Source organism: Dasypus novemcinctus, chromosome 1 (assembly GCF_030445035.2).
Source record: "Dasypus novemcinctus isolate mDasNov1 chromosome 1, mDasNov1.1.hap2, whole genome shotgun sequence".
NCBI lineage: Eukaryota > Metazoa > Chordata > Mammalia > Cingulata > Dasypodidae > Dasypus > Dasypus novemcinctus.
Window position 1 is genome coordinate 33,535,042 of NC_080673.1, and position 24,172 is coordinate 33,559,213.

At 37.4% G+C, this 24,172-nt stretch overlaps 1 protein-coding gene across 7 annotated transcripts in view; it reads right to left on the reverse strand.

The window, feature by feature from the left end:
• RXFP1 (relaxin family peptide receptor 1) overlaps positions 1-20,477 on the reverse strand; it is a 133,811-nt gene extending 113,334 nt beyond the window's left edge. For 2 of the 7 annotated variants that reach the window (XR_011648462.1, XM_023586668.3), the window contains exon 1: positions 20,052-20,476. Coding sequence is in view for 2 of the 7 variants with exons in the window: in XM_023586668.3 (XP_023442436.1) it covers positions 20,052-20,100 (49 nt within the window). In the remaining 5 variants the exon portion in view is untranslated. Of the gene's footprint in view, positions 1-20,051 lie in introns of all 7 variants that reach the window. The other 5 variants (XR_011648464.1, XM_023586666.3, XM_023586669.3 and 2 more) reach the window with 5 other exon arrangements.
• Positions 20,478-24,172: the final 3,695 nt, after the last annotated feature.

The following is a 24,172-nucleotide window of genomic DNA, read 5'->3' on the forward strand; positions in this document are numbered from 1 at the left end:
TGGGGACTCAATGCCCTATTGGCACAGGAGGTTTACATAATTACTTAATCAAGTAAACCTCTGAATCCAATATAATCTAATATGCCCAGAGGAAAAGATCAGGTTACAAACATAATCCAATATTTCTTTTTGAAATTCATCAATAATATCAAACTGCTACAGTTCCTAACAGGCAAGTAGAAGTATTTGAGGGTTTCCTACACCCTCTTAAGAAAGTTGGCTACGAGCAGATAGCCAATGTAAAGTTGTGTTGTTTGAGTGAGAAAGACGGAGTATTTGCACCTGTTGCTGGAGAATATGGAAGAGAGTTTAAATGCTCTAGTAAGTGATGATGCCAAGATGCACCGGAATGAGTTAAACCTCACAAGAAGCTCGCAAAGTTACTGCAGATGTTCATCTCTCTACCTGTCCCATACTCCCACCCCAGCACTTCAGTGTTTCAGAAGCTTCCCCTGAACCTAGATGCTGTCACACAGAAAGGAAGGAGGGTAGAGAGGGTAAGAATTCTGAAGGTATTGATAATAAATTTTAGTATACAATGCTAATACAGGGTGTTGATAACTGGGTGAGTTTGGGGAAAAATACACCAAATATAAGATATTGGCTATAGTTAGTAGTAGTATTTTGATGATGTTTTTTCATAGTTTGGAAGAAATGTTTCACAACAATGCAAAGTGTTGATGGTGGAGTGATGTATGGGAGCCCTGTATGATGATATGCATGTATACTTTGTAAGTTCACAACTTTTACTATCCACTTTTTGTTTATGTATGTTCATGTAAGAGTGATAAATTCAATAAAGAAAGTTTAAAAAGCAATGAATTTTAAAGTAAAATCAACCATTTTTAGACCAAGCTTTTATTTAGGAGCCATGAGTTCTGAGTTCAGTTATAGAAAAATAAAATCTCATTTTTGCACATCTACAGTTTGTTGCCCAGAAATATGAAAAATTTTACACAACATATTACAGCTGATTTTGGTATACTTAATATTAATGATGGGACAAAAACAAATGAAGTGTACATATTTGAGTGTGTGTGTGTGTGTGTACTTAGTGTCTAACTTTTCTTCCCATCTTCAACCTCCATCACAGAGAACGCTTCCATTGCCTTTTTTAACTTTCCTCCCTGAATCCCCTCTTTCACCCTGTACTTTCTGAGGAAAGAAAAGACAAAAACTGAAAGGTAAATTCTTATGAAAAAATTAGAATAGAAAAGTAACTTTGTGCAGAAGACAGGGGTGTGTGGTGTGAGGAGTGTAAGAGCATGTGGGGCTGGGTGACTGAGGGAAACGGGAAGAGAGATAATGAGTCCATGCAGCCTTGAGTCACAGAGAGAAATTTTCTGGGTAGGAAGAGGAAAAGACTCTTGGGTATTGAGGACTGATAGAGAGAAGGACATGGAACTCTAATAAAGAATTGTGTAGACTATGTATAATGGCTTTATAAGGGTTACACTAACATCCATCATCAGTACATGTGTCTTAGCCTGTTTCTTACCCTGCCTCTAGATCATGGCCAGCTGGGTGTTTTCACTAAATACCCCTTTTACCTTTGAGGGCTTGCTATCTGTTCCCAAACTGTTTCTATTTCCGTTCAACACCAATAAGTATTACATCTCAATTTCCTCATAGCACACTGCCTTGTAAATTCCATATTACTGATCTCTACCTCATTCATTCATTCATTCTTCATTTATCTCTACATTGATTATAACTATATTAGGCAAAAATTTGAGGGGAAGAGCTGGGGTCAGAGCTGGTTTTAGCAGGAGCTGAGAAGGAAAAGGAAACAGTAACTTATTTTGCCCTGTAGCAAGCCTCCTGTAATTAAACATAAGGAGGTGGGCATTTGGCTGAAAGATAAATGGAAACTTCTGGAAACTCCTACAATCCTGCCATTTGAAGAGTTGCAGAGAACTCTGCCCCAAGACACAAAAGCCTAAATTTAACTCTTCAGGACCTTTTTCAGCAGGAACAAAAGAGGAAGGAGCCAACCCAGCCAAGATCTTCCATATAAGCAGACAGTGTGAAGAAAACTTTCCTGTTCCTCCCCAAATTTCAGGAGCAGCTCATCCAGACTGGCTTCCACGTCATTTGCACATTGTATGCGCTGGCAGATCTCACAGATGAGGAGAGCTCCCAGAGTGGCACCTTCCTGTGAGTCTTCTATTTCCACATTGATCATGTGTACAGGCTGCAAGGTCTCCCGTTCTCTGTCACACAGATCTTTCACTACTCTGTGATAGACTCTCTCTTCACATGTAAAGATGAGATCAAAGGAATCTGTGTACTCTTGAAATCCTTTGGCCAGGGCTTGATTTTCTGATTCCCTGGCAGGAGATGCTGGAGGCAAAAGGAAACAACTAGCAAGAAAGCGACAGAGTAAGGAATTCCTAGAGTCAGCTCTGGTACAGGGCAGTTAGTAATCACCCAGAGGTATCTAAAGCACCTATTTGGGGGCTCCAGGAGACCAGAAGAGCATTCTGCAATATCCTTGAAAGAATGGAAGGAGGAGACTGCATCTGCAGAGAAGATTCATGGGAAGAGCACTCCATACTGTGAAGGCTGGTACCCATGGCACAAGCCACCTCAAGAGCTATTCTGTGGCTGGAGTTGGAAACTCCATTCCCAAAAACAGGGGTGGAAGACATGGTGTGGCACCAACTTCATCTACTGGTTAGTAAAATCAGCTGGCTAAAGTATAATCCTAAGAACAGCTAAAGTTTGAATCTGTACAAGTCAGAAAGAGGCTGGGAGCTGCCATTTGAACTCTGCCCCCAGCATGAGGGGGAGGTGGGATGACTGAAAATCACAGTGCTGGTACAGACTGGCTTCTTTCCATCCAGATCTGATTGCAGGTCTAGCATAATGCCTAGCCCCACCTCTGGCAGGGAGGAAACTGGTGGGACCTACGCCAGCCTCTCCAGGAAACTACAGGCCACACAGTGGAGGCTGGTTCTCATCCTACTTTGGCTGCACAAGCCCCCTCAGGATTTATTCTGTGACTGCAGTTGGAAGATCCATTTTCCAAAAACAGGGGAGGAAGAGATAGTTGGCCACTGACTTCAGCTGCTGAATAGTAAATTTGGCTGGCTCAAGTATAATCCTAAGAATAACTAAAGTTTGAAACTGTCTAAGTCACAAAGAGGCCTGGTAGCCGCCATTTTTGGCTCTGCCCCTGGCATGAGGGGAGTCAGGGCTGAATGAAAATCACAGTTACAGTAGGGACTGGCTTCTTTCCACCCAGATCGGCCTGCAGCCCTAGCCTAGGCTTTAGCCCTACCTTTGGCAGGAAGGAGGCTGGTAGGCCCTGCACCAGCCTATCAGGTAACTGCAGGTACATTTGGCTGGCACAGACTGAATAATTGCAAGTCTACCGGGGCAGCTGCAGTCATCTTGGACCTGCACTGCATAGATTGCTGCTCACACCCACAACTCCATCCCCACTCCAGGCAGGGGAGAAAGGGGTATGAAGCTTAATCACCTTAATCGCTGGGCAACTACAGATGGTCTTGGCCTGCACAACCTGGATTATTGCACATAGCTGTGGCACTGTCCCTAACCCAGGCAAAGGAAAAAGGTGGGAGAAGCTTCATCTGTACCTGGAGCACTGTGGGCAGCTTGAACCTTCACAGCTTACAGCACCAACTACATTCTTGGCTCCTACTATGCAACCAGCAAGGGAGAAAGAGCAAGAAAGCCTAAACTAAAGATAGAAACTATACCCAGAATAAATACATCTAGTAAGCAAGACGCCAAGACACTAACAAAAAAATTCAATCCATATGAAGAAACAGGGAGAGATGGCACGGTCAAAGGAACAAGATAAACCTCCAGATGACATATAGGAATTGAATCAACTAATCACAGATGTTCAAACAAATCTCCCTAATAAGTTCAATGAAATGGATAAAGAGAGCAAGGACATTAAGAAGACATTGGATAAGCCCAAAGAAGAACTTGAGAGCATACATAGGAAAATAGCTGATTTTATGGGAATGAAAGGTGCAATAAATGAAATAAAAAATACACTGGAGTCATATAACAGCGTATTTGAGAAGGTAGTAAAAAGGATTGGTGAGCTTGAAGAAATGGCCTATAAAAGCACACATACAAAAGAACAGATGAAAAAAAGGATGGAAAAAATTGAACATGGTCTCAGGGAACTAAATGATAGCAAAAGACATGCAAACATACATGTCATGGGTGTCCCAGAAGTAGAAGAGAAGGGAAAAGGGGCAGAAAGAATATCTGAAGAAATAATGGTAGAAAATTTTCCAACCCAATTGAAGGACATAGATATTTGTGTCCAAGAAGCTCAATATATTCCCATCTGAATACATCTGAACAGACAAAATCCAGGAAACATACTAATCAGAATGTCACATGCCAAAGACAAAGGGAGAATCATGAGAGCAGCATGAGAGAAACAATGCAAAGCATGCAAGGGATATCCAATAAGATTAAGTGACAATTTCTCATCAGAAATCATGGAGGCAAGAAGGCAGTGGTATGATATATTTAAGACACTGTTAGAGAAAAACTGTCAGTCAAGAATCTTCTATCTGGCAAGATTGTCTTTAAAAAATGTAGGTGAGTTGAGAATATTCACAGATAAACAGAAACTAACAGAGAGACCAGGCTTGCAGAAAATACTAAAGGGTGTGCTGCAATCTGAAAAGAAAAGATAGGAGAAAGAGGCTTGGAAGAGAGTCTAGAAATGAAGATTATATCAGTAAAAGTAACTAAAAGTCTCAAAAATGTGGTAAAAATAAAATATGACAGATAAAACCCAAAGGTTGAAATAAGAACTGCCTTTGCAGTAATAACATTGAATATTTGTGGATTAAACTCCCCAATCAAAAGACACAGACTGGTGGAATGGATAGGAAAATACGAGCCATGTATATGCTATCTGCAAGAGACTCACCATATACCCAAGGATACGGATTGATTGAAAGCGAAAAACTGGGAAAGGTATTCCACTCATGCAGTAACAACAACAACAAAAACAACAACAAAAAGCCAGAGTAGCTATATGTATATCAGAGGAAATAGACTTTAAAAGACACTGGTAGGAAGTGGACTTGGCCCAGTGGTTAGGGCATCCATCTACCACATGGGAGGTCCGCGGTTCAGACCCGGGGCCTCCTTGACCCGTGTGGAGCTGGCCCACGTGCAGTGCTGATGCGCGCAAGGAGTGCTGTGCCACGCAGGGGTGTCCCTCGCATAGGGGAGCACCACACGCAAGGAGTGCGCCCCATAAGGAGAGCTGCCCAGAGGGAAACAAAGTGCAGCCTGCCCAGGAATGGGAGCCCCACGCGCAAGGAGTGCACCCTGTAAGGAGAGCTGCCCAGCATGGAAGAAAGTTCTGCCTGCCCAGGAATGGCGCCGCACACACGGAGAGCTGACACAACAACAAGATGACGCAACAAAGAGAAACACAGATTCTCATGCCGCTGACAACAACAGAAGCGGACAAAGAGGAACACACAGCAGATAGACACAGAGAACAGACAACTGGGGTGGGGGGAAGGGGAGAAAAATAAAAACATATATATATATATATATATATATAAATAAAAGACACTGGTAATGCATAATCTGAGGAGTAAGTCAGGAAAAAATTCCATGTACAATAGCGACTGAAATAATCAAATATTTAGGAATAAACTTAACCAAGAATGTAAAACATTAGTATTAGAAAACCACAAAGCATTGTTAAAAGAAGTAAAAAAAAGACCTAAATAATTGGAAGAACATTCCATGCTAATGGATTGGAAGACTAAATATTATGAAGATGTCAGTTCTACCCAAATTGGTATACAGATTCAATGCAATCCTATTAAAAACTTCACCAGCAATTTAAAAACAAACACAATTAGCAAATTTATTTGGAAGGGTTAAGGGGTCCTGAATAACCAGAAACATCTTAAAAAGCAAGAGTGAAGTTGGAGGACTTTTACTTCCAGACTTTAAATCATATTACCTAGCTACAGTGGTAAAAAAAGTATGGGGGTATTGGCATAAAGATAGACACACAGACCAATGGAACTGAATTAATGGTTCAGAAACAGATCCTCACATCTATGGTCAAGTGATTTTTTTTTTCTCTTTTTTAAGTTTTATTGTTATATATTCACACACCATACAATCCATCCAAAATGTGCAATATATGGCTATCATTATAATCACAGAGTTGTGCACACATCACCATGATCAATTTTAGAGCACATTCATTACTCCAAAAAGAAAAAACCCATACTCCTTATAGCCCCCATCATAGACACTTAACAATCATTGACACTTAGTACCTTTGTTAAAACTGATGAAAGAAGATTACCACATTACTTTTAACTATAGTCCATTTTTTGCATTAGGTATATTTTCCTGTACATGACATTATTAACAACTTGTAATAGTGACGCACATTTGTTCTAGCTCACAAAGAACATTCTTATATTTGTACTATTAACCAAAGTCATTGTCCACAGCAAGGTTCTCTGTGTTATACAATCCCATATTTTATCCTCTAGCTTTCTTTCTAGTGACATACGTAACCACAAACTTCCTCTTCCAACAATCACACACATAATTCAGATCTGTTAATTACACTCACAATAATGTGCGATCATTGTGGTCAAGTGATTTTTGACAAGCCTGTCAAACACACCCAGCTTGGGCAGAACAGTCCATTCAAAAAATAGTGCTGGGAGAACTGGATATCCATATCCAAAAGAAAGGAAGAGGACCCTATCTCATACCTTATTAAAAAATTCAAAATGGATCAAAGACCTAAATATGAAAGCAAGAACCATAAAGCTTCTAGAAAAAAATATAGGAAAACTTCCTCAAGACCTGGGGGTAGGTGGTAGATTCTTAAAGGAGATAATGGAGGGCTGAGATGGACTATTGATGCTTAATGTGTGTAGGTACTTTAAAAGTGTGGAAGTGGATAGAATTGTGGTAAAACATTGTAGTGAGTAACAGCTGGTTTATAAATGGGAATGTGGCTGGAAGGGTAGTTTAGGGATGTAAATGTTAACTGAAAGAAAGCTGGAGAATAATCTAGGGACTGCATAATACCATGAACCCAGAGGTGGATGAGAATTGTGGTTGATGGCACAGAAGAAAGAGTGTCCTGTGAGCTTGAGCAGATGTATGTCACTATTGCAGGGTGGTGGGAATGTGGAGAAGCATAGGAAAAATACACTTGAAGTGACCTATGGAATGTGGTTACCACCAATTGTTCATGCATCTATGCTAAAGATGTACTGTGTTGATAATGAAAGAGATGGAAGAAGTGTGCCAAATGTATGCTACCGTCCTGTAACAAATGTTCCACCACAGTGTAGGGTGTGGATGAAGGGGTGTTATATGGGAATTCTATACATGTGCATAATTGTTTAGTAAGTTCATAACTTCTGTAATAAAAATATATTTAAAAATAATAATAGGGTGGTTTTGGGGGAAAATACACCAAATGTAAGATACTGACTAGTTAATAGTAAGATTTTGATGATATTCTTTCATAATTTGTAACATGTCTCAGAACAATGTAAGGTGATGGTGGTGGGTTGATACATTGGACCCCTATATGACGTGATACGTATTTATTTTGTAAGTTCATAACTTTAAACTATATACTTACTGTTCATGTATGTTTATGAAAGATATACTTAAATAAATTTTTAAATGAAAATAATTGAGGGGATATACTAATGATAAAGTTTTTTTCTCATTATATTTTATGTATTTGCCTTTTAGAGACTGTATGAAGTAAAAAGTGGAATTATAAACAAAATATACAATAGTACTGGAATTTATTAATATCTTTACCCATGTCAGTAATGATAAAGTTTTTGGAATTGCGCTATCTGTTCCTTCTGGTCTGATCGTGGTTCATATTTGTCCATCTTAGGTTGTGAACTCTTAGAGGTAAAGGAGCAAGTCCATTTAATTATTTGAGCAGCTCCTTCTAGTTAATGATATAATGGGCCATGAGAATAATATTGACTATACTGTATATCCTAGCAGACAGACTTTGTAAAACAATGGTAAGAATCAGCAGCACTCTCAAAAGTTATTATATCTGTATTTTAATCAAAATGGATTTGATGGACAAACAATTTGCTACATTATTTCAGGTCAATACTAGGGAGGGATGCTCAGCAGTTGAGAAAGTTATTACAAAACACACAAGCAATCCTTTCCAGGGAGTTTAAATTGTTTTGCCATCAGCTCACAATTTCAGAAGGCAATTAGAAGGCCAGGAAAAAATATCTAAATTAAACTTAGTCAAACTATCCACCTTTCTTAACCTTAATTCAAAGAAGGAGGTTAAAGGGGGATAGGAGAAGTTAACAAAAAGCATGACTGATGACTTCTTTTTGTCTAAGTTTGAAAATGTACGAGGAAGTAGAAACATTTATAAATCATGAGGCAGTTTTGCACCTTCCAACAAATCAGCCGTAACTTAGGAAGGTAAAAATGGCAAATCTTCAGGACCATTGAATATGAGTCAAACATTTCTAGCCTGTACCAGGAAAACCTATTAAAATATCAGAAGGCTGGAGCCAGCAAAGGAGAATGAGAGAAGAGGATAAAAAGAAAAGGCAAGGATCAGAGGTTTTGTGAGTGAGCATAATAGAGTGAATTGTGCTCTGTCTCGGAAGCTGGTGCGTCTGATGCACCTGAGAACTTAATCATTTATTTTAAATCATACTTGGAATGGGTGGCCTGCATAAAATCTCCCAAAAAGGGCAGCTTATCTAATTTCTCTCAGTAGATCCAGAGATATACACTTAGAAATTTTGCTTAAAAGTTTTCAGTTCATATCCATTTGCCTGTTTTATTCTTTTAAGCAATAATGTCAGTTCTGTAAAATAGGATTTATCTAGTTAGATGGTTGCTGTATGGTAACTGCAGTAACTTCTTTATACTGTGAGGATTGGTTGTTGGATTCACTCTACTGAATACTGAAGAAATCTGGGTAAAATGTCTATGAATCCAGGTATTTAGACAAACTGGGGGGTGATATGGGGGATCATATGCAGCTATTCTGCATCTAACACGTTTAATAGACAATTGTCTGCTGTGATAGTCCTAATTCCTGAGGAGGTAATATTATGGTGAAGAAGTGGGTAGAAATAAGAATTCTGGTTAAGATTTGGGAACAAGAGAGGAGAGTCTTTGTGTGTATTTTATCAGGTGGTGTGGTGATAGATAACTAAGAAATAGAATGGTTAGGATAAGGAGGAGAAATGAAGTGCTATAGGAGAAAGGGAAACTGGTTAAATAAAATCGGGAGCCAACTGCTTAGAAATGGGAGGCCAGGAGAGGAAGTGGCACTGAGATTCCATTGGCACTAAACAGACAGTATATGGGAGAGACAAGCGAGAGGAGAAACTGAGCACGTAGCAGGATCAGAACTTGAAGGAGGTCGGAAAGCAAACAGGGAGAGTTAATTCATTTCACATATCCAGTTCATCTCAAGTCCTGGAATTAAAATGCAAAGTCAGTCTCACCCCATTTGACAAAGAGGAAATCAGACTGTCGTGGCAATGCGGTTTACTACTAATGTGAGAATCATTTGTCACCAACTCATGAATTCATACCTCCTTCGGGTAGCCTTACACGACAGTGACAATGCACTGACGCATTGCCTCATGTGGGGTATTCGTGGGGGAGACGTCCTTTCAATCCCCATGAAGTTGGAAAACACGTTATTCCCATCTCAGGATACTGTGTGTGCTGAGGTTAGGGAGAGGGAGAGGGATGAAAAGTTTAGGGTGGCTCCACTTCCTTTCTCTGGCACTAATAGCCCCCACAGAGGCAAAAAGAAGAAATGCTGTTCTTTTTCAAAGGGGAGAGGCTGAGCACACAGGTATTTGGTGCCCATGCTATTTGGGGCTTCTAGAGAAAAGAAGGTATATGCCTGGAAACTAGGAAAGTGTCTGAAAAATTCTAATAGTCCACAAATTATTCCTCCCAAATTCGCAATTTTTTTTCTGCCATTGTAGCTTCACTGTACACCTGTATATAATGCTCAGTCTCATTTTTTCAACCCATAGACATAAAGACTCTTTCACCTCAGACAGGTGGCTCCAAGGATCTGATTCATTACCTGTGTGGAATGTGGTGGACAGAGCTCTTCCTTCAAAATGATTTCATTTTCTGGGGAGGGAATGTAGATAGTGAAGATACCCACAGGACCTTAATCTATTCTGAGAATTTTAAAAGTCCCTTTCACTAAAGTTCCTTTGGGTCCGATTGCCATCACGAATTTGTGAAGGTATAATCTAAACCTCCTCTCCCCTGCCCCATTTGCTCCTTAGTCAAGAGAAAGATTTAAAATGTTTAGCTACCAAGGCAGGTATGTGAAAAATGATTATACTAGCTTAGTGTATAGGCAGAGCCTTAATCTTTGAGGCTAGGGGTTTGGTGGATAATTTATTTTAATCATGTTAGTTTAGTATATGTCTTTTAATTTAAGGGATATTTATGATATTTCCTGCTCTTCTTGTCCTACATATGAAATTTGCAGACCCACTTTTGAAAGTGAGTAAAAAATAACTGAGCTGAAAATAAACAGGAGAACAGCTATATAAGCTCAGATTCTTCATATGTAAAATAAAAAGGCATTGTTCTCTATAACATATAAGTTTCCATCCACCTCAAAAATATCTGATTTTTTGAAACTGAAATTAAAAAATTATTTAAGAAATATACGAAATTATTTAACTAGATAGCAATAACTCGAGGTTCAGACTGCTAAAGGCAGAGAAAGAAGCTTTGTTCTATTCTTACTTAAATGAGTTTGATAAGAACCGGGAGACAACAGCATAACTAGATGCTTTATTCCATGAAACAGATCATATAATTGTATGGACCTTCAGGTAGAGTGCACATTCAATCCTCCAGCAAAAACAAAAAATTTATTTAAAATCTTTGCTACCTTCTAAGCATTATGCTGTCCCTTTGTGAGGCTAATCATGAGGCAGACATCTTGGTTCAGCTGAGTGCCTTGAGTAAACATAGAAGGGAGGCCGTGGAATTGAATTTGGAAACAGGGGTTAAAGAGAGAGGTATGTTGTTCTGCATTATAGAATGAGAAGGACTTGAGTTCCTGGGGCAATATAAGAGTAGAAGTTGAGAAAGAGTGATGGGAAGAGAAAGGTGGGGAGAGGAACTGGCACAAATGGCAACTGGCAAAGACTCTGTGTGGTGTAGAGCAGCCTGTGAAAAATCCGTAAGAGTCTTCTTCTCAAAGGATAATTCCCAGAAATTTTTGAAGACACTGAATATTTTAAAAAGACCCATCATTATTATGTAAAGACTTGAGAAAAATGGTGACCCCAGTTAATTCATTTGATAATAAATATAAAATGAATCTATTTAACAAAAATCAAGTATCCAAATTACTATAAAATACAGCTATTTAATAGGATAATAGAAACTTAGAGCATATTTATCTGTTCTTTTCTCCCTCTCAGTCCACCTTTACAAGTATTATAGAGAACAAAACTTAAATTTGAAGTATTCACAACTTGCCCCCGTTTGTCTCCAAAGATGGAAAGAGTTTTTAGTTTCATTGATGAGCCATTGTTGTTCTGATCAGGGTTAGGGGTAAAGTTATAGAATTGAAGAAGATAAGAGAAAGAGTATTTGATCAGTATACATAAGTCAGAGCTATTGAGATTGTGGATATAATGAGGGGAAAAATACCCAGGAGGAGGGAGAGGTAGCTAATATAGGAATTATGTCAATATTTATTGGTACTTGCTATGTGTACACCTCTGAGTCATGTGCTGCAAACAAAAGTGCTTTCTAGGCAAAGTCCTGTGGGCATTACAGGTTGAGTCTAATTTTTATACCCTCAAATTCTTTACATATATATTCTAATTTATCAGTCGCTGGTGCTCACTGAGGAATGCATGCAGAGCAAATAACACCAGCTCATTAGCGGAGATCCATGAACACCAAGCACAGGTTTATGGAACCTCCCTAGGATGGAGAGGGCTTCACCCCCAGATGGCGAACCCTCTATCCTAGTCCCTGTCCCAATTTACCAGCGTTGTTACCTTGGACTGGTCCATATTTCTTAATGTCTAAAATGAAGAAATTTCTAACTTGCCTGAAGGCCAATGAGCTAGATCGGATGATTGGTTAAGGTTCCTTTTAATTCTAAAATATTATAAGTTTAGAAAATATTAGACTTGAACTGTATTTTATAAGCATAGACTTTTTAAGGAGACAAACTTGAATTCAAATCTCTTGCAACACTTACTAGAGAGTGATGACAGTTAAACTGCTTAATATTTTTCATTTTCTATTTCATATTTTGTAAAGCGGGAATGTCTCACAGGGCTGTTATAGGGATAAGATGAGATAGTTTGCAAAGCATCTAGCATGTTCTTAGTCCATGATAACTCTCAAAAATGGTAAATATAAAAGCAACCACACCCATTCTACAACCGTAAGACTTGAAACCAAAATGGTTTAAATGCTCACAATTTACTTCAGACAAAACAAATAAGCTCTCAAAATTATAAAGAGCATACATGAAAAACCCACAGCTAACATCACACTCAAAGGTGAAAAACTGAAAGATTTTCCTCAAAGATCTGGGACAAGACAGGGGTGTCCACTCCCCACTACTGTTATTTAACAATGTGATAGAAGTCCTAGCCAGAGCAGTTAGGCAAGAAAAAGAAATAAAGGGCATCCAAATTATAAAGGAAGAAGTAAAATGTTTGCTATGTGCAGATGACATGATCCTATATATAGAAACTCCCCAAAAATGTACAACAAAGCTACTAGAGCTAGGAAACAAATTTAAAAAGTGGCAAGGTAAAGATCAACATGCAAAAATCAGTAGTTTTTCTATACACTAGTAATGAGCAATCTGAGGAGAAAATCAAGAAAAAATTGCATTTACAATAGCAACGTAAAGAATCAAATATCTAGAAATTAATTTAACCAGGGGTATAAAGGACCTGTACTCAGAAACTGCAAAACATTGCTAAAAAATCAGAGAAGCTCTAAATGAAGGAGACCAAAAGCAATCATATCAAATATGTTACTCTATAGCTTCAATTTTTAGATGGGCTAGTGAATGATATTTTGGTTTTAACTAAGTAATTCATAGCCTATAGCTCTGCATCATGGCTCATTAATGAAAACTGTCTTTTGCTGCAAAGCAAATTCCTGTTTCTACTCCCTGAGAAGCTTCTGTTTTTCTTCTCTCCTATATCTGAAACCTAATAAAACATACACCTGATGGAGAAACCTGAGACCAAGGACACTCTAAGGAGCTCGATTAAAGTAGGCGAAAACAGTGGCTGGGCTGTGAGCTTACACCTTCTTCCTTTCCTCTAATGCTCACTTTGCAGACCCTAGTTCACAGGTGGACTCAACCAATGGTATCCCTGTCCCTCCCTCTTCTTGTCTAATTCTAATAGAAAACCCTCACCTTCTTCATTCATGGATGAAGGCTTGAGACTTTAGCTCCTGATCTCTGCAGGCTTATCACATTTTTTCACTTGCGTGATTAATCTTGGTATAGACTTTAATTCTCTCTGCTGGGTAAGAACCCAGAGAACCTTCAGGGTTCCTTTCATAAATAAATGGAAGGATATTCCATTTTCATAGATTGGGAGACTAAATATCATTAAGATGTCAATTCTACCAAATTGATTAATAGATTCAATGCATCCCAATAAAAAAATCCAGCAGCCTACTTTGAAGAAAAGGCAATCATCAAATTTATTTGGAAAGGTAAGAGGCCCCAAATAACCAAAGACATCTTGAAAAAGAAGAACAAGATTGGGGGATTCACACTTCCTGACTTTAAAGCATATTGCGAAGCTACAGTGATCAAAGCAGCATGGTATTGGCATAAAGATGGACATATAGATCAATGGAATCAAACTGAGAATTCAGAAATAGAACTTCACTTCTATGACCAATTGATATTTGACAAGGCTGCTAAGTCCACTTAACTGGGACAGAATATTCTCTTCAACAAATGGTGCTGAGAGAACTGGAAATTCATATGCAAAATAATGAAAAAGGACCCCTACTGTATACCTTACCCCAAAAGTAATTCAAAATGGATCAAAAGCCTAAATATAAGAACCAGGACCATAAAACTCATAGAAAAGAATGTAGGGAGGCATCTTCAAAATCTTGTTAGGTAATGATTTCTTAGACTTTAAACCCAAAGCACAAACAATGAAGGAAAAAGTAGATAAATGGGACCTCATCAAACTTAAAAGCTTTTCTGCATCAAAGGATTTTTTCACGGAAGTGAAAAGGCAACTGTATTAGTCAGCCAAAGGGGTGCTGATGCAAAGTACCAGAAGTCTTTTGGCTTCTATAAAGAGTATTTATTTGGGGTAGAAGCTTACAGTTACAAGGCCATAAAACAGTAAGTTACTTCCCTTATGAAAGTCTGTTGCCCCATGTTGGAGCAAGATGGCTGCCTTCCTCTGGGAGTGTTCAACCCTCCTTTCCCTCTAGAGGCTCCGTGGTCCCAGGGCTTTCTGTTCTCAGCTGGAGGTTAGCATAAGGCTTGTCTCTTTACCCAGGGTTTGTTTCTTTCTGGGCTTTTTCAGCTGTTCAGGGCTCCAGTCCCTTCAGCTGCAAACTATGAAGCAAATGACTGGCTCTCTCCCTGGACCTCCCAAATCCAAGCTTAAACTCTCTCCTTGTCTGTGTCATTTTCTCTGTGAGTCTCTGCCCACCAAGGAAGCAGAGATTCAACATCCTACTGATGTGGCTGAATCAAAGCCTTAATCATAATTTAATCAAGTAAAAGTGAAACCTCTGATTTTAATACAATCTAATACTCCCAGAGGAACAGACCAGTTTACAAACACAATCCAATATCTATTTTTCGAATTCATTAACAATGCCAAACTGCCCCAGCAACCTACTCAACAGGAGAAAATATTTGGTAACCATATATTGGATAAATGTGTAATATCCAGAACATATAAAGAAATCCTATACCTCAACAATAGAAAGACAAACAACCCAATTAAAAAATGGGCAAAAGACTTAATAGACATTTTTCCAAAGAGGAAACACAAATGGCTAAAAAGCATAAGAAAAGATGCTCAACTTCACTAGCTGTAAGGGAAATGCAAATCAAAACAACAATGAGATATCATTTCTTACGTACTAGAATGGCCACTATTTATAAAACCCCAGAAAACGACAAGTGTTGGTGTTTTCGTCTGTTAGGCTGCCAAAATGTAATATACGAGAAATGGGTTGACTTTTACAATGGAAATTTATTAGCTTACAAGCTTACAGTTCTGAGGATGTGAAAATGTCCAGATCAGTGTTTCATCACCTGGTGCTCTCTCCCCAAAGACTGGCTGCTGGTGATCCTGGACTCCTCTCTCACAAGGCAAGGCACATGGCAACACTGTTGGTCTCTCCCTTCTCTTCCGGATTTCATTGCTTTCACCTTCTGCTTCCATATCTTTCTCTCTGCTTCAGTGGCTTGCTCTCTGTTTCTCTCTCTCTGCATTCATCCCAGTTATAAAAGAGTCCAGTAAGAGGATTAAGACGCACCCTGGGCCAAGCCTTACTAAAGTAACCTAATCAAAAGTTTACAATAGGTCCACACCCACAGGAATGGACCAGCTTTAAGAACATGATTTTCTGGGGTACACACAGGCTCAAACCACCACAACTGGAGAGGATGTGGAGAAACAGGAACACTTATTCACTGCTGGTGGGAACGTGAAATGGTGCAGCTGCTGTGGAAGCCAGCCTTGCTGTTCCTCAGGAAGTTAAATACAGAACTGACACACTATCTGACAGTCCCATGACTAGGTATATAACCAGAAGAATTGAAAGCAGGCACTAGAGCAGACATTTGCACACTGATGTTCATAGTAGCATTATTCACAATTGCCCAGAGATGGAAGCGACCCAAGTGTCTATCAACTGATGAAGGGTTAAACAAAATGTGGTAAATACGGTGGAATATTATTTGGCTGTAAGAAGGAATGAAGTCCTGATGCATGTGACAACATGCATAAATCCTGAGGGCATTATGTTGAGTGAAATAAGCCAGAACAAAAGGACAAATATTGTATGATCTCACTGATATGAATGAATTATAATAAGCAAACCCAGAGCTGTAATCTAGAATATAGGTTACCAGGGGACAGAATTGGGCTAGAGATGGGGAACTCATGTTTAATTTGTACAGAATTTCTATTTAAGTTGAATTTAAATGTTTGAAAATGGGTAGTGATGATGGTAACATATTATTGTGAGTATAATTAATAGCACTGAATTATGTTTGTAAATGTGGTTGAAAGGGGAAGTTTTGGGTCATGTATTTAACTAGAAGGAAAGAAGACAAAACACAGGCCTGTATAACACAGTGACTCCTTATATGGATGATGGGCTGTGTCTAACAGTCCAAATACAAGAATGTTCTTTCATGAATTATAGCAAATGTATGACACTATTAAAAGGTGTCAATAATAGGGTGGTATATGGGGAAAATATACCTAATGTAAACTATGGACTATAGTTACCAGTAATATTTTAATATTCCTTCATCCATTGTAACAAAGGTACCACAGTAATACAAAGTGTCAACAATAGGGGCAATATGGGAACATGGTATATTTTATAAGATTTTTCTGTAAACCTACAATTTCTCTAATTGAAAAAAAGCTTAACTAGAACACACAGCTACAGGTATTATGGTTTAACAAGTTTGTCCTCTTGTGAAATTATGCTTGGGAAATTATTTTGCTCAGAAATATAGTAATGTATTTACTTTCATACAGATGATGATGCTATTTGCACAGAAATTAATGTTCTTTCTATCTGAAACAAAAAAAACATGATTCCAATTTCATAATAAGAATAATTATAAGCAACATTAAAATAATTTAAGATAGAATACTAGATATTTCTGTAATATGCTTATTAAAAAGTTTATTCCCTTATCTATTGAATGTGATAAACATGCCAGAATTCTCCTTTTCTTATACTAACTGATCTGTCCTAGGATTGCCTCATCCCTTATGCTTTTCTTTCATTGGTTGAGATGAGAATTCTAGAAAATATGCCAGTGTTGGGATACACATGTAAAGACATGTCTCATAAGACATGTCTCATAAGCATCTACTAAGAGTCTAAAAGTGAGGCCTTTCACAGCTGGGCAAAAAGTAAAGTAGATCAAGTTTTGTTTAGGCCCCTTTTATTTCCTATTTCCTCATTTTTGTCCCCTGCCTATCCAAGATATAGAGTTAAATGATTATTTTTGCTTAATGATGTTAAGTAATAATTAAAGCATTTGCCAATAGGACTCTTCATGGGAATTCTGTTAACTTTTACTTTTGAAATAATTATGGACTCATAAGAAGTAGCAAAAATGGCACACAGAGTTCTATGTACTTTTGATCTAGCTTCCCCCAATAGTAACATCATACGTAACTATACTTTATCAAAGCCTGGAAATGAACACTAATATAACACAATTAACTAGATACAGGCAGAGGAATTTTTAAAGAGTGAAAAATCCTCAAGGGTAAAAGGAAACCTTTAAATCATAAAATATGTACACCTTGATTTTGTACTTGTCTGGCTGTATGGTAATTCCAGATTAAATTGGTGTCTTTCCACTCTGTCCCTTCAGAGCAGGATCGTACTATACCCATCCTTTAGTTCTATTGCTTATTAAAGCACCAGACATTCAATAAGTGTTTTTGGTTTAAAGGATGACTAATAATTGCTTAAGTCCATAAAGAGCTATAGATTTTCAAAACCCATTTATATGCATTCTTTCTGCAGAAATTGATCATGGTTTAGGTAAAAGAGCACAGACTTTGAAAGCATCAAGTTTTGTTACTTTTTGGCAGGTGTCTTATGACAAGTCACTGGATGCCACTGGGTCTTGCCTTCCTCGTGTGTTTAATTCTGTCTACCTCTTAGGCTTGTGAAGATTCAAAGAGATAATTTATGTAAAAAGGATCAAACACAGGGCCTGTGAGAGTTAGATAAGGTAAATGAATTTAATGCCATTTTATAAACTAAGGCTCAGAGAGGGTATGTCAAAAGTTGCAGAGCTAGTACATGGTAATGCTGATAAGCACCTGAGTTCAGGTATTTTATGTGACATCATACTGCTTTTCCCAGGTACAGGAGAATGAATTTAAAAAAGATAACAATCATGGGCAGGCACAGAGGTCTAGGAAATTTGTCTTGTGTAGTTGTTGGCTTCCTTTGCTCTATGCATGGGAAATCTGTTAGGTTGGGCTGGGAGATGGCTAAGTTAAAAGGTGAGCTATGAGTTGCTTTTTAAAGGGATCTCTGCCAAGTGCTTTCTCTGCTAGGTGAATGCCATGTAGCCAAGAATCTGGCTTGCTTAACTCTTCATCATATATTTGTGGCTTTATCCCCTGTGGAATCATGGAATAATAAGAATTTAGAACTCCCAAGTAGTCACATTGCATTATTAATTTTTTTCCATTAAAAGAGAACTTAAAAAGGATATAGGGTTTTGGTTTTATTATCATTATTATCTATTTTATGTCCATGAAAATAATTTCTTATTACCAAAAGATAATGTGTAAACATAGAACTTTTTTACTAACTGGAAATGACTGGTAACACACTAGCCAAAGTTGCATCTCAATCTGCACTGAACACGTTTTATATACCCTTGAATTCCACATACTAGAATGCCTGTTTTGGAAGTATGTATGCCTTTGGCTTACTCAATCTATTCATTTCACTGAAATGGAGTAGAAGAAGGTAAAATAAATTTTTAAAAAATGTATGAGGCTGTTAGCTGTAAATGTCAAAAACTCTAGTAGCTTAAACACACTGGATTATAATTAGAAACATTAAATTTTGGTGGTGGATTGCAATTTAACTTTTTCCCCTTCAGTTAAAAAGTGGAAATGTCAGTAACAAAGGTTCGAGATGAGAAAACTAGGAACTAGACTGTTTCTCCAGGCCTCTGGGTAGTTTGATGCTACCCACGTTTGAAATATACTAGAGGTCAGGAGGAGAGAAGAAGGGCAAGACAATGAAATCATTTTGACACAGTACATGCCATCAGAATTGGGAGAGTTATCTTTAAAATTCACCCCGAGATATCCCTCCATAGAATATTTTAGTGTAAACAAAACTTTAGCAAATTTCTAAGAGACAGAGGAATTTAAACATCCTTGTAAGGTCCAAATTATTTAAAGCTTCATCATTCCCCAGCATCCTAAGGTATTGAAGGTACCCAGAAAGTTTTCTTTCTTGGTTTGCCTTTGTTATCATTTATTCTCCAAGAAACAAAAACATTTTATTTCTATTTACATAATATATTCCAAATGAGGATTAATGCACAGTGACTACTCCCCTTGAATTAAAAGATGTTCTGAAAAAATAAACTATGGCACACATAGAGAAAGAAAAATTTGTCATTTTAGGAAAAGTAAAATGTGCATTTGGTGCTCATTGTGTTTGGCTTATGTGTGCCTTTAATGGCTTTATGCTTTACCTTGATTTTCTGTCAAGGAATAGTGAGAAATCGTGCTAAATACAAAAGAGGTGATATGAATGCATCTGTTTGAGAAGAAGCACACCTGTGATATCAAACCACAAAGGGCAAAGAGGACTAAGCATTGAAACTACATTGGTTTAACTGGAACAAATGTAAAGATTTTACCAGCATATTTCATTGGACATATTCCTTGAATGCTTTCTTAAGGTTAGCTGCTCTTTAAAATAATGAACATACTAAGATAATTGTCAGTATAAATTGTACAAATTGGTTTTTTGATGCATAGCACTATATAACACGTTAGTCTTGCTTAACTACTGACCATGACAATATATTCCAATTTAAATATAAATACCAGAAATTTATTAAGAAGAAAAATCCTGAAATGACGTTATAATTTTATCAGAAAATGCACTTTTATCTTAAAAATATAAATAAAAGTGATAAACATTTTCACTTGCATTTCCATAGAATACTAAAGCATACATAATGAAATACTAAGCATACTTACAATATTTACCAATAATCAGGATGTAGAAGAAGACAGGACCAGATGTCATTTCCTTCTTTCTGAGCAACTGATTAATAAAAGTGAATAAAATTTTGTCTTGGTTTCCGAGTCGCGTACAGCACTTGGTGATTGTGTGCTATTTCCGTCTGCAGTCTTAGCAGCTATAAAGCTGTTCTCCCTCCTTCCTCTCCCATTCCCTCTCTCTCTCTCTTGCCACATCCCTTTTTTTCCCCTTCTTTTCTCTATCTCAGGCTTTCTCCTCCCTGCCCTCCTTCTCTGTAGTTCTCAATCTACATTCTCTCAGGCTCTCTCTCCCTCTCTCACACAGACAAAGCTGAGCAGTGAGAAAAGTTTCCCAGAGAACACACAGGCTTTTCTTGTTCATTGTAAACAGTTTGTTTCTATGTCTTGTGACAGTCTGCAAATGAGGGTGTGTATGAACACTGACAAATATCTGAAATGATCAAAGACACATTATTAGAAAGAAATTGAACTAGAGATAAATTACAAACACATACATATATATATGTATTTTTTTTTTTCTTTTTCTTTCCTGTGACTTGAGGCTAGAAAAGAACAAAATTACACTGGGAAAATTACCTTAGTGGAATTTAAGGATAAGGAAGAATTAAAGTACAACTATAGCAATCTTTTATGATTCATCAGAGTTTAGGAATTTGAATGGAATATGGTTCCAGAAAATACAAAATATTTGAGAAAATCTTAAATCTTCTTGGAAGTAAATTTAAGTGAGTTTTGCTACAGTGGAGACTTGCTATGTGGTTAAGTTTAGCCTTCCTGAGTATGAATCATACCCTGTTGCTTTCTAGTTGGGTAGTTGCATACTCTTGTTGACCCTAGGTTCTTTCTCTGTAAAGAGGAAAATATTGATTCAACAAGGTAGCTGTGCTGAGAACAGTGCACACTGGATGTCTGGCACAGGTCCTAGTGCATAACAGGTAATTAATAAATGGTAGCCATTAATAGGATGATGATTTTTAGTATTTTGATCAGTGAAAAAAACATGCAAATGCAAAGAATATATTCTCTTTCTTTTGCTTTGGTTGCCGGAATTCTTTATTTATTTTTTTTTAAGAGAAGTTGTAGGTTTACAGAAAAGTCATGCAGAAAATACAGAGTTCCCATATATTATTCTCACACACCCAGTGTTCCCTATTAGTTACAATTTGCATTTGTGGTACCTTGATACATGATGAAACAATATTATTATAATTATACTGCTAGGTATAGTCCATACTTTATATTAGAGTTCACTGTTCGGGTTGTATGTACAGTCCCATGGCTTTTAAAAAAAATATTCTAGTAACCTATATACAACCTATATTTCACCCTTTTAATCACATTCAAATATATAATTCCATGGTATTATTTACATTGATAATGTTGTGCTACAATCACCACCATCCATTCCAAAACTTTTCTGTCATGCTAAATAGAAACTCTGTACCAATCAACCATTGATTCTCCATTTCCTAACCCCATCCTGGCCCTTGGTAATCTGTGTACTAGTTTCCAATTCAATGATTTGCTTGTTCTAATTTTTTATTGTTATTAGTGAGATCATGCAATATTTATTCTTTTGTTTCTGGCTTATTTCACTCTACATGTCACATTCAACTTTCATCCATGTCATTGCATGTATCAGAACTTCATTCCTTTTTACAGCCGAGTAACATTTCATTGTATGTATATACTGCATTTCGTTTATCTGTTTCTGTGTTGATGGACATTTGGGTTGCTTCTGCCTTTAGGCAATTATGAATAATGCTGCTATGAGTACTGTTGTGCAAATATCTGTTTGGGACCCTGCTTTTGATTCATTTGGGTATATACCTAGTAGAAGGATTGCTGGTTGTATGGTAATTCTATACTTAGCTTTTTGAGGAACAGCCAAACTGTTTTCCACAGCAGCTGCAGCATTTTACATTTCTAACAATAAAGAACAAGGAGTCCTTACTTAAATCTCCACATTCTCTTCAACACTTGTTATTTTCCATTTTTCAATAACCATTTTAATGGTATGAAATGATATCTCATTGTGGTTTCAATTTATATTTTTCTAATGGCTAATGATATTAAGTATCTTTTTATGTCCTGATTGACTACTTGTAGATCTTCTTTGGAGAAATGCTTATTCAAACCTTTTGCTCATTTTGTAATTGGGTTGTGTGGAATGAGTTGCTTGGTGGTATGTTGGGGGAACACAGGCTTAGAAAAAACAGAAACTTTCAGCAAATGACCACTGTATTATCATTATTTTATTTTATTTTATTTTATTTATATTATTTTATTTTAAAGTCCTTTAGATTACATAAATGTTACATAAAAATATAGGGGATTCCTATATACCCACTCCCTACACCTACCACATTTTCCCACATTAACAACATCCTTCATTAGTGTGGTACATTTGTTACAACTGATGAAACCATTTTGGAGCATTGCCACTAAGCATGGGTTATAGTTTATATTGTAGTTAACATTCTCTCCTGCACATTTTTGTAGGTTATGGCAAGATATGTAATGGCCTGTATCTGTCAGTGTAATGTCATTCATGACAATTCCCAAATCCGGAAAATGCCTCCATATTCACCTGCTTCTCCCTTTTCCTGCCCTCCGAACCTTCAGTGGCCACTGCCTCCACATCAATGATGTAATTTCTTTCATTGCTGGAATCACAGTAAGAAATGACTGCTTTATTAACACAGCACAAAGGGCCCAAAAGAGCAGGGGAAGAGATTTCACAATGGTTGGTCTCCCAGGGAGGCCATATTATTCAGGTCAGTGTTGGTGGATGGCAACTCCGTATGCCCCACTTCACATGGGAGGGGAGAGACAAATCTGTACTGTTTGAGTGAAGTAGTTACCTGACCCAAGGGGAGGGGGCCCCCTGCCACTGAGAGTTCCTGCCTTGATAAGCACTGGGACTGCTTGTTCCCAGTTTCTGGGTTTAAGGTCTGGATGGGCCTTTTTATTGGACTTTACATCTCTGCTAGGTTGTGGAATGGAAACAGACTAAAATATCATCGCACAATAGAAAAGAAGGCAGGCAGTAGGCAAAGCTTGCAATATGGCCCCTGAGCATGTGTCTGTGATTTCCCAAGCAAGTTGTCTTTTTGTTGCTGAGTTGTGGGATTTCTTCATATATTCTGGATATTAAACACTTATCAGGTATGTGGTTTCCAAATATTTTCTCCCATTGTATAAACTGTCTTTTTACTTTCATGGTAAAGCCCTTCGATATGCAAAAGTTTTTAATTTTAACGAAATTTCATTTATCTACTTTTTCTTTTGTTATTCAGATTTTTTGTATAAAGTCTAAGAAATCATTTCCAAATACAAGGTCTTGAAGATGCTCCCCTAAATATTTTCTAGGAGGTTTAGGGTTCTGGTTCTTATACTTAGGTCTTTGATCCATTTTGAGCTGATTTTTCTGTAAGGTGTGAGATAGAGGCCCTCTTTCATTAATTTGTAAATGGATTTCCAGTTTTCCTAGCATCATTTTTTGGAGAGATTTCTTTCCCAATTGAGTGATCTTTGCCCCCTTGTAAAAAATTATTTAGCCATAAATTTGAGGGTTTATTTCTGAACTCTCAATTTCTTCTATTGGTAGTTAGGTCTGTCCTTGTGCCAGTACCATGCTGTTTCGATTGTTGTACCTTTATAATAAATTTTAAAATTGGGAAGTGTGAGTCCTCCCACTTCATTCTTCTTTTTCGAGATGGCCTTGGATATTTTGGTCCCTTACCTTCTCATAGCAATTTGATGATTGGTTCTTTCATTTGTGTAAAGAAGGCTACAGGAATTTGATTGGGACTGTGTTGAATCTGTAAATTATTTTGGGCAGAATTGTCATCTTGACAATATTTAGTCTTTCAATCCATGAACATGGAATGTCCTTCCATTTATTTAGGTCTTCTCTAATTTTTTTCAGCTATGTTTTATAGTTTTCCATGTACAAGTCCTTTACATCCTTGGTTAAATTCATTCCTACATATTTGATTATTTTAGTTGTTATTGTAAATGAAATCATTTTCTTGATATTCTCCTCAAATTGTTCCTTAGTAGTGTGGTATGAGAAGGTGGAGAAGATGTTAGAT